The following is a 14,559-nucleotide window of genomic DNA, read 5'->3' as shown; positions in this document are numbered from 1 at the left end:
ACAGGAAGGGGGCGGAAGAAAGGGGAGAGACACGCGACAAAGGACCACGGGTCGGACCCGAACCCGGGTCGACCGCGCCGAGGACTAATGGTCGCGTCACCCGCTACGCCACGAGCGTGCCCCAAATTCAGGGCATTTTTTAACCAGTGGCAGAAAACATTTGTTAAACAGTGACAAGTTTTAACTGTCATCATAAAACGGTGTGACTAAAAAAAAAAAAAAATTACACATTTTTTTCCTTGAAGTAAGCTGTTTAGCTGCTACACTAAAGGGTAGTTTGGCCACTGGGGTCAAACTACTGCAGAAAATTAATGCACTCTAACTCTCCAAAGCTTTATATTTTTATAAGCTCAATTTTAACAAACTATAATAAACTCAACCGTCAGTTAAGGATGGAAAACAAGAACCAAACTAAACATGAAGAACAAAAGTGACTGGTCAAAACTAAATTCCAGAATGTGCAGTATTAATCCAAATTAATCTTTGGAGCTAGTCTGCCATTACTGTCGGCAACATAGAAAGTATTCCTAGGTCAGTGCTTCTGTGCTCTTTTGTATCAATGTTCTGTCTGCTCAAACCCCCAGTCGGTTGTGACAGATTGCTGTTTATGCGGAGCCTAGTTCTGCAGAAGGTTTCTTCCTGTTAAAGGGAGGTTTTCCACTCCGCTGTTGCTACATGCATGCACGGTATGAGGGATTGCTGTACAATCTGTGTCACAGTATAGGCGACGGTCCACTGTGGCTACACGCTCTTTCCAGAGAATGCTGCGTGTCAACGACTCGATACAAACTGCTGGATTTCTTTAGATAGAAAACTTTTTGACCGAACTTTCCGTATAAACTGACTTTGTAACGTGTTGTGAATTGGCGCTATATACTGTAAATAAAATTTTATTCAAACTAAATGCATGTGCAGTCAGGTCTTTATATGAACAAAGGTGTAGACCTCATGTTTTGCGATACGAGGCTGCAAACGGTATAGATAAGACTTTAGTTTGACTGTGATCTTACATAATGAAAATAACTCGCAAAAAGACAGTTCTGGTTAAATACTGCATAAAATAGGCAGCTGTTAAAATTATCTCCCTCATTTGGCAAAACAACAATGTTTTGTAAAATCAGAAACCTCCTATGAACGTTAGTCAATAAACTGTTAAGTGTTTGGTTTTTGTTACGTTTAAAAACCACACAAATACTAAAACTTTTTACAATGCTGTCACCTGTAGATGTGAAGAATGGACTGACTTCCTGTGTGTGTAATAACCTTGACGATGGAGACGGATGCTACATCAACGAGGTCAAGCGGCAGCGCACAATGGAAATGTCCACCATGCCCGCATCAACCCAGTCCATGAAGATAGACAGACCCCGCAGCAACTCATCAAATGAAAAGCTGGAGGCCAAGAAGAGAGTCATCCGTATGCTGGTGGTCATCGTCGTTATGTTCTTTATCTGCTGGATGCCTCTGTACTGTGTCAACACCTGGCGGGCTTTTGATAATGCCAAAGCTGAGCGTATGCTCTCTGGGACCCCCATTGCCTTCATCCACTTGCTGAGCTACACCTCTACTTGTGTCAACCCAATTATCTACTGCTTCATGAACTTGCGGTTCCGCAATGCCTTGCTAGGCACTTTCTTCTGCAGCTTTGCTCCTTGCTGTCAACGTTGCGGCCGCTGTGAGCCACGTGACAAGGAGGAGGATGCCTTGGCAACTGGGGCATCTATGTCCAGGTTCAGTTACACCATAGTCAGTACCATGGGAACCTGCTGAAGACAGTTACTACAGCAACACAATACCCACATCTTTTGTTTTCATGCCAGTCCTATGCTCATAGGGACAATCATACGTAGAAACAGCTCATATAATGTAGCGGTGTCAAAGCGTCACCTGCCTGTAAATAACAAATATAGAAATGATTACATGAAACCCAGTCGTACAGTGTAAATACCTCCATAGATTTATGAAAGAGCACAAAAAATGCAGTTTGTAGTTACTTATTGTAAATTGCCGACTTAAAATTTAACAGCGGTGCATGTGGATCTATATATGTGATTTAGATTCGAGGACAGGAATAATAGGATGCATTGTATATGAAAGGGGCCGCCGTTATCAGTTCCACATCATTATGTAGCTGCAAAAGAAGGAAAAGCATCTTACCGTAAACTGTGTTTTATAGTCTGCTGTTAGTGTGAATTTATATGTGTTAATGATGGTATTTTAATTGACTTGTGGCGTAAGTGCCTGCTTCTCAAATGCTCAACAATGCTGTTTTCGTATTGTGTAGATCTGCCTCATTCATTGCTAGCATTATAGTAACAGGCAAATAGAAATTGTAAAGGTTTAGATTTGGAGTTCAACTGAAAATGTAGCTTCAAATGTGCTGATGAGAGCTGATGGAGTAGGCTGAATGTTTCACAGGTGAAACAAATGCAGTTTGAGGCTGGCTACTTGGAGGATATATTATCTAAATGTTATATTGTACAGTTATTCTGTGAAAATCTTTTAAGCATAGAAACATTTTATCTCTTCTATAATTTTGTTGTTGGTACTATGTAAGAAAAACTACATAATCCAATATGTGCCACATAATCTGTTGCTATAGAATGTTTATTGAGGAGAAATATTAGTATTTCAATGAACACATTAAATGAAAAAGCATAGTATACTAAACCCGTTTTCACTTTGCATGTATTATATACTATAGTTACAAATGTTAAATACAATATTGGGCACAGTTTTTCAACTAGGACACAAAGAAGGAAAATTTGACTGAATCCTGCTAAAGATGGCGAAAAAAAGCTTTTAAAGAGATAGTTCTGATATTTTAACGTAAGGTTCCTTGGAGCTCTTATCCAGTTGCATAAATTTAGTTCTTAAGGAAAGAAAACCTCAGAGAAGTAAAAGGCCAATAGTTTGTCAGGTCGACATACCAGCAGGTTTTAGCAACTGATAACATTTCAAACTAAACATTGTTCAATTTGTGTAATACAACTCTATATTAGTGGATATGAACTCTTGTGGGTTTGCCTGTCTCTCTTATCAATAATCTATGTGTTATTATGATAAAGGTATGTTTTTGTTGTGACAAAACCAATTTATCAGCTTGCATGATCAGCTAGTCTGGCCAAAACCGTGGCCAACTAGTAGACAGTTTATATCTAAAATATAGAGTTGTATCCCACTGAAATACATTTTCAGTTTGAGTTGTTTTAAGCAGGAAAATTAACCAAAGTAAGCTAATAGTTAGCATTTCATATTTTTCACTTTTATACAAACACACTAAGACATCTTTCTACTATTGATAAAGTAAATTGATAACCTTAAGGATTGTCACTTTAAACAATTCAAATTATCCTTTTGAGTTTTTAGCCAATCAATATTCGTTTAAATGGTGAAGCAACCTTTTTGACTGGTGCGTGTGCTGTAAGCATAAGTTATTTAGGTTCAGTCACCAGAGTCTATTGTCTTATCTTATTATTCTGAAAAAAACAAAAAAAACAATGAAATTGCAGACATAAATAATCACTATACTTTTTATAGAGAATTTTTCAACCTATGGCAATTCATTGTAAGAAAAGTCCAAGGTTTAGAAAGGTTGTTAGTGTGACAATAATCTTTTCCTATCTTGCAATGATGCATACCAATGCTCAGTGTGAGCTGCCCTTCTCAAAAACTCGCTGATGTAACTTGAGAGGGTCGGAATTGTCGCTGAATTTGGTTATCTGCTCTAGATCACATGACCCATTCTAGTTTATGGCAGTCTGCCATAACAACAAAACAATACAGACATGACACTCACCGGATCAGAAATATCTTTGGTCCTCTGATGTACAATTTAATTTAGAGGTGTGAATATGGCCTTCAATCTGCTGGTCCAAAGTGGTCTGCTATCAGTTTCAAAATCAAGGAGAGAGACTGTTTCATTTTTGCGACAGTGCAGTGTTGCCAGTGGCCTTCAGGGGCACTAATCCTTTAAGTTAAAGGTCTGGCGCTCTTAGTGGCTAAAAGTTACACTGTGCTGCTTTAAGAAATTCAATTAGTTATAAAGCAATCTCAGCAACAGCCTTCCAAACGACAATTCTAGTAGGCAGAGTAGAAAATGTACCTCAAATCATTGATGGACAGGCCTGGGATGAAACATTTCCTTTTCTTATTTTTATAAACATTTCCAAAGAGGGTACAAATTAACACATGATCTATACGAAATATCATTTGGCAGTTATGCAAAAATCCCAAAACTGAGAGTTAGTGAAAGGCTGATATACCCATCTAAAGGCAGAAGTAAAGGTCTTCTATGATGCCCAACTTGTCTAAGAGGACCAACAAAAACAACAAAAACAACGAAAAAAACTTGCCATAAACATGTCATCCTAAATAAAGGGAGTGTAGAAACCTCTCTTTTTCAAATTGAGGGAAAGGGATTTTGAGTGCAAGACATGCATCTGAAAACAACAAAGAGTTCCTTGCAGGTCTTTGTGTGCAAGGATTGTTAAACCGGTGAGAGTTCTGCTCCTCTTTGAACTTAGTCCACATTATTATTTTTGTTGAATTTCATTCAACCTGTGTTTGTTTGTTTGTTTGTGAATGAACTACATATACGAGGGAGATTATGATCAGAAGTACCGTATGTACGGTTTTGAGAAAATGTCAAATATCAGAGTTTTCCTTTGATGAATGTATTTGTCTGGTGCAGCATTATAAATGAGCTCATGACTCTGTCATCATTGAGCTTATCTATGGGCTACAGACTGGATACCAGATTTTAGGGTTTTCTGTTTGTTTGCCTTGTTTGTCAGTGAATCTGGCATCCACAGTCCCTTTACACTAAAGGTGTTTCAGCATCGGTCCTGCCAGGCTAAACAGCTGAACATATTTCACAGAGTGCACAGAAGCACAGTGCTGTCAGTCTCAGAAACTAAAGACGAATGACCTGCCAAAGGTATGGACCTTTGTTGTGTAGCACTACATTTTTAGTGCAGCATTCTCTATATTGAACATGTGAATTGTGGACTTTATCTGACTCTCAGGCGCTAACAAAGATATTTTAATTCATTGTAGCAGAAAGTAAGTGCACTCACTGATGACTTTATGTGCACCTCTGCATTTGCTCTTTAATGGAAATAGTAACTCAGCCAATCACATGGCGACAAAAAGTACATTTTAGCATCTGGATGTGGTGAGGATTAGTTGATCCGTTGGCATGGTTGTTGGTGCCAGATGGACTTGTCTGAGTATTCAGAAACTGTTGATCTACTGGGATTTTCACACACAACAATCTTTTAGGTTTATAGAAAACGTTCCAAAGCAGAGAAAACATCAAAAGAGTAGCAGTTGTGTAAAGCTCAAAACAAAACAGGCAGAATGGTTTAAGAAAAAACATAGCCAATAGTATTTCTCTGAACACTGGTTTACCGAAATATCAGAAAGCATAAGACTACACCAGCCACTTCTGTCTGCTAAGGACAGAGGCTGAAATTTGCACAGCCTGACCAGAATTGAATGGACTGAAATTATATAACACTTTTCTAGTCATACTGACTGTTCAAAGGGCTTTACTCATTCACTAACACTTACACATTCAGCCACTGGCATGCAGTTTGGTAAGCAACATGGCCAGGGGAACATCAACATGTGAGAATTGGGAGTTGGAATTGAACTCACAACCTTCCAAATGCAAAATGACTTCTCTACCCAAAAAGTTGCATTCATCCAAATTGGACAGTAACAAACTGGAATAAATGTTTTTTTTTAATTATAATCAGCTTTACAGGCCAACATTGTGTGCATAAAGCATCCCACCTCTGTTTCAAGCACTTATAGCCTGCAGACATTCAGCATAAATGTCAACTTTGACTTAAACAAAATAGAGGTTATAAAGAACAGCACATGTATGTATATATACAGCCAATTTTCATATATATAAAGAAAAGAAAGAAAGAAAGAAAGAAAGGCGGGTCGTGCAAATTTGCTTATTTTGTTTCACTGCGGAGGAGCAGACTACCCAGGCTGTAAGGTGTTCATTGTGTTCACCAGAGTAACAGCCTGGGGGAAGAAACTGCCTCTGTGGCAGCTGTTGTTTTTTTGCATATAGTGTAGCACTGACCTGAAGGCAAAAGTTTAAAGTTTAAACAGTTTGTATCCAAGATGTTTGGGGCCCACAGAGATGTTTTCTGTCCTTCTGATGAACTTAGAGTTTTACAAGCCCTGGATTAAGGTGAGGTTAGCTTCAATGATCCTCTCTCCAGACCTTGCTTGTTGTAATCTGGACCTATTCTGTTTTGTGGATGAGCCAACCAGAAGATGACCGGCAGTTCCTTTGGATATTTGTACTTCTTAAGTAGCTATAGGAAGTACAGTCTGTGATGAGCCCTGTTCTGAACAGCGTCCACGTGTGAGGAAGGGCTCAGGTAGCAAAAAAGAGTGGGTCCTAGAAACCTGAAGCGACCCACAGTAGATACTGTGTTGTAGAGGATTGTGAGGGGGCAGCAGTGCAGGGATTGTTCTACAGAGGTCCACCACCATCTCCACAATCTTGAACAGGTTATGCTTGAGGTGTTTCAGACAGTTGACCACATGTTTGCATGCAAACTCGCCACTGTCATGTCCAAGACCATTGACAGTGGTTTCATTTATGAACTTCAGGAGTTTCACAAAGGGGTCTTCTGCATTGCAATCATTTCCATACAGGTCATTGTGCCAGCTTGCTGTGAAGCAGATGACAGCAGATCTGTGGAAGTCTGAGTTTCTTGTGCTAAATAGGGGCACCTGGTCCGATTTGTTTGCCAGGGAGCGGACATTCGCCAGGTGGGTAAATGGTAGTGGAGCACACAGTCCCTGCTGGCAGAACTTGTGAAGTGTACCTTCACGTAATCCCTGTATGTGTCTCTCGTAAATCCCATAGAGATCTACTTGGATCTCCAAAAACTCTTTGGAAGTATGAAAACTGGATAAAAACTTCTCAGATAGGACTGCCATATACCTAGGAGTTGCTCTCTGGTGAAAATGACTATAGACCATTGACAATGGTTTCATTTATGAAACCATGTTTCATAAATGATGAAACACCAGCAACACCATGTTGCTTGTGTTGTAAAGACTTTTTTAGATATTTTCCTTAGATATTTTCCTTTGAACTCCATAGGCCTCCACAGTCACCAGAACACAATCTAATACCTGACCTTTGGGATCTGGTGGAACAGGAGATTCCTGTTCCACCAGGAAATTTTGGCATAACCCTGTCATGCCAAAATTTACCAAAATCCCTGAGGAATGGATTAGCATGGATGAGGCTTCCTCCCAAAGAATTAAGGCAGTCCTGAAGGTCTAAGGGTGTTCAACCCAATGCCACTTTTTAAAGATTTACCTAACAAAGTAAATGCTAAATGGACTGCATTTATACAGAACTATTCTAGTCATGTTGACCACTCAAAGCTCAAAGGGGCCACATTGACATGTGGTTGGAGGAAGTGAACATCTGCTGGACTAAGCATTGAAATCCTCTGAGACACCCCTTCTCACAGAGCAGTACTGTCTGTCCCCCCAGTGACAAACAAAGCACATTATCTCGGAAACAAAAGAGGCACATGTTCATCTAGTTATTTGCCTTATTCAGGCTTGATGGGACTGCTTCACTTTCAACTAATGTACTGGCGAGGCCTTAGATTCACATGTAAATTCACCATGTGAATCTAAGCTCTAATGAGGCCTCGCCAGCAAGTTTATAAAGCTTGGAACTGCACACTACTCCAGATATTTTCAACTTTTATTTTTTAACCTTTTTTGGATTGATCTTGACATGTATGACTGAGAATCTTAGCCAACAGTCAAGTCTTTCTCCACCTGCGCTCATCTATTCAACATTACCTTTTTTCACTTGTAACTGCTGGAGCACTTCTCCATGGACATGTTTTCATCCCAGAAACAACCTCCACTTTAATTGGAGCGATGCACTTAATGATGTCCGAGACTTTAGACTGAAAGTTATCTGCTAGTTCATCTATTGAGTTAAAGCGCTAGGTAATTCGGTAATACAGGCTGTTTAACCACAGTGAACGGCAGTCAAGATGTAATAACGCATCTATCAGCAGCATTCCCCTCATTGAAGGTGGACTGTATTACAGCCGTCTGGCCTGTTTTTTTACGAGTTGCACTTGAAAAGTATTTATTTCCTGGAGAGCTGTAAGCGAGTGATTTCCCTGGGGTGTCACATAGGCTGTTATTTCTTGATACTGCCCCTCCCTACTTCCACTCCTTCACACACACATGCAGAGCTTTCCCTTTTAACTGCTTATTGTGCAAATATGTGTGTGTATGTTTGTGCGCCAACAAGCAATCTTAAATTAAAAATAGATGTGAATACTTGGTTATTTCTTTTTTTTAAGATAAAGAGCTGCTTTATATCTTGTTGACAATATTTAATTTCCATATGAATTAAATTCTGCGAACAGAAATGCTCAGAGTTAATGAAAGCCCTTCAGCTGAGAATGGCTCCTCGTGCTAAACGGGTTGAAAAAGAAACTAATTGTAAGCACTGATCAAAACCAACCGCAGTAGGGCCTACACACATAACCTGAGAGTCCACTGAAGGTAAAACAGACATTTTTGGCCAACTTGTAATAAGCCACATCTTTACATTTTATTGTATATTAACGTTGTGGAGCTTTTCAGAGGAGCACTGTGAAAGCCAACAGCAGTGCTTGCAGGTACTTATCACTTGCTTTTCTGTGACAAGTACAATCCATTGATCTTGAGATAATACGGTTATTTTTATCAAATTGGTTGTGTCCCAAAAAACACTTTAATAACTTTGCTCAACCAGCAGGTGGTGATGACATCACCATCAACTGCCTGAAAATTAAAAACAATCTCATATTTTCTTTCACATACTTGTTATTTATTGGAGTCAGGCCCTGTCATATTTGGATGACATGTAATCTCTTAATTTTATTAACGTTTCTATCTGATTTGGAGTAGATTTAATGTTTTAGAGCAGCCAGACTAGAATTCTGACGGGAATCTGATAAAGATTAGGGTGATGGCAAGGAGGCCTTGCAACCTCAAAGACTTAGAGCCCATCACCAAAGTTACAACTGGAAAATACTAGTGAAGACACGTAAAAAGATGGTTAACAATTATAAGAAGGGTTTAATTGATGTGATGCCAATGAAGATTGTTCATTGATTATTAGGGTTATTAAATAATACTCAACCTGTCGTTTTTTTTTTTAAATACCAATAAAAGACTGATCTTTTATTTGCTAAAAGGATACCCGGTGTACACTTTACATTATTATCATTAGAGATATGTCTGTGTCATTTCAAATGAGAGACAACCACCGCAGTTGAATTGAAATAAATGTTTTATCTGAAAGGTGTAACAATACTCTTGTGTTTGGATTAGATTAGATTAGATTCAACTTTATTGTCATTACACAGGTACAGGTACAAGGCAACAAAATGCAGTTTAGGTCTAACCAGAAGTGCAATAGCAGCAAGTGCAGGATTAGCAATGGTTCCATATGTACAGGACATGGGTTATTACTAAATAAATATAGAGATGGATACTATTATAAACAGAATTTTACTGATAGATTTGTCCAATGAATATAATATATAGCTAACTAGTATTGTGAACTACATTTACAGCTGGATATGTACCGAATATAATATACAGGTGGATATTACTATAAATAGAGTTTTTTTATATATGTACAATTAAAGTTTAATGAAAGATTAGTCAGAACAAAACTGATTTGGAAAAAAAAAAAAACCTTAGCCTTTGCAATTGTTGCACCGAAAATATGGCGGAGAATAGGAAAGTGTAAAGTGGGCTTATTAGATATTTTGTAACATATTCTTCAGGTATTCAGTCCACAAATATTGTATCCCACAAAGAGGGTTTAAAAAATACCTAATTTAAAAAGCATTTTAAAAAAATTTAATAGGTTCATTCTGTAACACGTATTGGCAGCACAAGACAGATGTTCAAAAAATACATCTGAGGGTAAAAAAGAGAAAACAAAATTTACTACAATTGTAAATGTGTGATGCGTTTTGTGAATTTGTTAGTTTTGTCAGAATGACATAAGACGTAATATATTAAGGCTTCTCTGTGAGAGCATGAGTAGTCTGAACATCAGGTAGGAATGCCAAAAAGTTTACAATTGCAGAAAATCTGTTTTTTTATATATATTATATTAGTGCTCAAATATTTTTTCTCATAATGAATTCTACAGAGAGTAAAATCACTGATAACTAAAGATGCCAAAATATAACGAAGGCGGCTGATCACTAGGGACTGTGCAGTCAAAAATCATGTTCAGAAAATTACCTATCCTTTCAGTGATGACAAGCTCTCAATTACTGTTATAGCTGTAATAATCACACTTCTAGTGATCTAATCCTAGTTTTCTAGGATTTGAAATTTCTTAAACACAACAATTAAGAGTTTCTATGTGTTAATTAAATCACATACTTGACTTTTGGAAATTATGGAAGTTAAGTGGAAATTATGGAAATTAAGTGGAAATTATTTCCTCTTAAATTGTACAAACAAAAATAAGAACCAACAACCAGGGAAAATGCAACAACAGAAAAATTAAGACACTATTTCAAGCTGTTGCAGAGGTTCTTTTGGACACTGAGGTTGACAGTGTGTGTGTGTGTGTGTTTACATTTAATAGTTGAGCAAATATTTAATTTACTGAGAACTTCAGATGATTGAGCAGCAATGCAAGTACATTGGTATTAAACTAATATTAAGTTGGTTGCCACTGTAAGTGGAAAACACATCTAATGTGATGCCATAGATTTTATAAATGTACTTTCAAAATGCCATTTTCCAAAACAGTTCAACTGTATTTATTTGGTGTCTGTTCATAAAGACGCCTTTTTTACATTCTACAAATAACAGAGTGGTAAGCTATTTGTCCATCCATCTATTCATCCATTTTCTATACCCACTTATCCTAACAGGGTCGAGGATATAGAAGTCAGCAGCCCAGAGAAGGACGGAACAACTTCTAATAATATTGAAATACAATGTATTTAAAATACAATAAACAACTTCATTCTTATTTATTAATTCATCATTAACATGAGTTTTGAGCCTTTATAAAAATGATTGGAAATCAGATTTTAACTATCAACAAGAATTAACAGAGATGCAATAGTTAAATAGACAAACTGTTTACTGGTTTAAACTAGATGTCCAGTGGGGCAAACTATCTTGGGGCTGTTTAACTTTCATCCTGCTACTGATCCTGTTTACTGTTTAAACTGAAGTTCTTCTAAATTCAGTGCCATCTTTTTACATGATGCTTCAGAAACATGTCTTTGATCTTTATTTCTATTTTCCCACTGAGCAATAGATGTGATTTTAATGTCAGGACAACACAGAGTTCTCATTTAAACATAACCCTAATTTAGATGGACATATTTAATCTTAAACAGCTTAGGCAGTTATGTGAGGTATGTTCATATTTATAAGGTCCACAAAAAGTCATGCCAAAATCACTGAAGCTCAAACCAAAACAGAGGACTAATTTGATCCCTTTTTCAGTTGCGATATTGCAGTATTTTAGTGTATATTTTCTTTCTATTTTCCTTTTTCTAGAGCTGATAATTGTAAAACTGAGAGAGTAGTAGATGTGATGACATATTTGTATTGTATTGGCAGATTGAAACAACACACATGAAGTTGAGGAGTCTGCCACAGGACGGGGAAACAACCAGCGTTTTTTCTTTTTCTTTTCTTATCAATGTGTTGCTACCTATTGGAACCGTACAAGCTGTGCACTGACAAGAAGAAGGTTTCTCAATACCACCAAAGACAAAGATCTGGTTGTTTACAAAAAAAAAAAAAAATTGTCTCGAACCAACAATTTTTGACCAAAAGTACAACATTCCTCTACTGCAGCAGCGTCCGTAATGACAGGATTGCTGGGAAAACTTGGATTATGCAATGCTGACAGAATATATCCAAGGCAGATGGCGAGTTAAATTTTTGTAAAACAAAAATTAAGTAAAAAATGCTGGACTTGTATTTTATTTGCATATTATTCAGTGTACCTTTCTGTAATTTATCCAAAAATAACAATGTGTCACTAATCAATAGCTCATGAGTTTCAGTATAGTTTGAGTAGAATAAGATTAAACTTGTAATTAGTATCTAAAAACTGAAATCAGACGTTGAAAATTATTTCTCTGTTGGACCAGATACACACTTTATCCTCAATGTCTATGGGCCATTTAGATATTCTCCTAATGTCAATTCAATAAAAAAAAGCTCATTCGGTATATGTTTAAAGAATTCCTTTTGTTGGTGATGAAATCCTTTTATTCTTTGGTTTATCCCTCCAGCAGTTCTGTTACAACAATATTTGCTGGTTGATTAAAATGTCTGTGTATTTGCACAAATATTTCTGCAGAGGCTAGATGGAAAGGCATATAGCCTGCTGTGAAATATATAGTTTCAGCTTTAATTGGCTAAACTGAAAGCAATGAGCACTTAGTGAACTAATTCACCAAGCTCTGTAGTTGCTATATATCTAAATATAAAGTTTAAACATGTATCAATGAAAACAACTGAGATATTGCTTTTTGTTTAGTGCACTCTCCCCCCATTGTTTTGCATTGATAATTAAAGTTACTGCCTAGATCAGTCTTTTGTAATGAATAAAATGTTCCACAAAAAGGGAATTGGTTGGGTTAGATGAAGCAAGGATATGTTGAGGCATCAAATTATTTGATTAAGTGAAATGAATTACTTTGATTAAGTAAACAGAATCAGCTTTAATTGGCAAGTTTATGAATATAAAAATAAATTCAACTTTACTTCCACTTTGCTCTCAAAAGAAGGCATTTTAAGTACAATTAGGTATATTTTAAGGCGTGTGCGGGGATCTTTAGTGTCGAGTTGATGGAAGCTGGGAATGGCTGCTTTTTAAACCTATAATTGAAGCTCTCATGGCTGTCTGTCAGACAAGGATTCTGCTCAAGGTGAGAGGATGGGCTCCTGTAGGTCATGGTGTTTCTCAAAGCATTCCAAACTGTTCCTGGGTCATTAGCTGAGAGGCTGTTGTTTTGTTTTCTCAATGTAGCTTCTTGTTCTGCCTTGTTCTCCTTCATTAGTTTCTTATTGGTCTGTTTATGCAGTGCCTGGTCCCCACTGCTGTTAGCCTTTTACTTGTTCCTATAGCTTTCACAGATGTGAGGTACATTATGGTTTATAGTTTTTCTATGTGCAAAAAGTCTTGGCCTGCATGGATGTCCTCACAAAAGTGATAGTTTCAAGAAGCATATTCAGGTCAAGTGATGAAGCTTCAAATATAATCAAATCTGAGCAGACCTGTAACATCTGCGTTGACTCACCAGGGCTAACTTCCCAACAGTCCTCCTAACCACAGGCTTGGAAGTTTCCAGTTGTTGCCTGTTGCGTTGCATGTATCATTTAAAGGTGTGTAATGGTGATCCAGTGTGTTATTATCCCTGAAGGAGCACTTTATCCTGTCCGTATTTTGGAAGTTCATTGGAGGGGTTTGTACTATTAAAATCCCCAAGAACATTGATGAGAGAGTCTAGGTGTTTTTCTTCCACATCTGTTGTCAGCTCTGTTTTTCAGCTCCTGTTGTACAATCTTGTGGTGGGATGTGAACACTGGTCAGAACAAACAAAGAAAACTTGCTCTGTGAATCAAAGGGTCTAGAGTCTATAACAAATGTCATCAAGATGAGGATTAGACTTTGACATCAGCACACCAACCTTTGTTTATTTAAAAGCACCACCTATTTTTTCCCTAAGAAAACTATGCTGCAGCCTGCTCAAAACTGCTGGAAGCTCGGGATTAGAAGTGCATAGTCCGGGGTGTGCTTTCTGAGCCTAAAATGCACACTTCCAAATGGAAATCTGAGTTTTTAGAGGTGAAAAACAGCACTTTGTAATTTTTTTTTTTAACTAGGGAGCCAGCATTAGCCAGGTGGATTGAACGTAAGGAGTCTCCATTGAAGAATCTTTACAAGCGTGCCTGCTCTATTACCTTGCTGCAGCGGGGGTAAATACCATTGATAAAAAAATAGAGAAGAAATTCCTAGAGATGACTGTTTGACGTTTAGGATTCTGGAGAAATTAATCCCTAAATGAGGGAAAACAATTGAGCAAAGTACCAGGGTTGCCATCAGCAGTGCCATCTTGTGACATACTATAAGGAAGTGAGATTGGTTTGGGGCAAAATAAAAATGCATATTTATCTAAAGTCAGAATCAATTATTTCAGAGGTAAACAGACAAGCTGTATAGTGAACCTTTGTAATGCTTATTGGACCTGAGTGCAAATTTGCTTGTAATTAAATTTGTGGGTTTGCATCCCTATCGAGGATGCAAAACAAACTCCACTGTATGTACTGTAAGAAAACAGGTGACCGTTTAGAAATGCAAGCATATTTTTCTTGAATCTCAAGATACAGAGCATTCTAGTAAGTGTAATGTTTAATACAGTATTCAGTGGATTAATTGCTGTGGATTAAAGCTGTAATAGTAATTTTCAGTGATTGAAGTAATTTAAT

General features: G+C 37.4%; 1 protein-coding gene across 2 annotated transcripts in view; it reads left to right on the top strand.

The window, feature by feature from the left end:
- The window catches only part of LOC105934904 (cholecystokinin receptor), a 46,108-nt gene extending 40,167 nt beyond the window's left edge, over positions 1–5,941 (top strand). For both annotated transcript variants that reach the window (XM_012875083.3, XM_036139186.1), the window contains exon 5: positions 1,226–5,941. In XM_012875083.3, the coding sequence (XP_012730537.2) occupies positions 1,226–1,770 (545 nt within the window). In that variant the 3' untranslated portion in view covers positions 1,771–5,941. The remainder of the gene's footprint in view (positions 1–1,225) is intronic.
- The last annotated feature ends 8,618 nt before the right edge of the window (positions 5,942–14,559 follow it).

The sequence above is a fragment of the Fundulus heteroclitus genome, chromosome 7 (genome assembly GCF_011125445.2).
Source record: "Fundulus heteroclitus isolate FHET01 chromosome 7, MU-UCD_Fhet_4.1, whole genome shotgun sequence".
Lineage (NCBI taxonomy): Eukaryota > Metazoa > Chordata > Actinopteri > Cyprinodontiformes > Fundulidae > Fundulus > Fundulus heteroclitus.
Note: the sequence above shows the minus strand (reverse complement) of the source record. Positions and strands in the feature narration are given on the sequence as shown.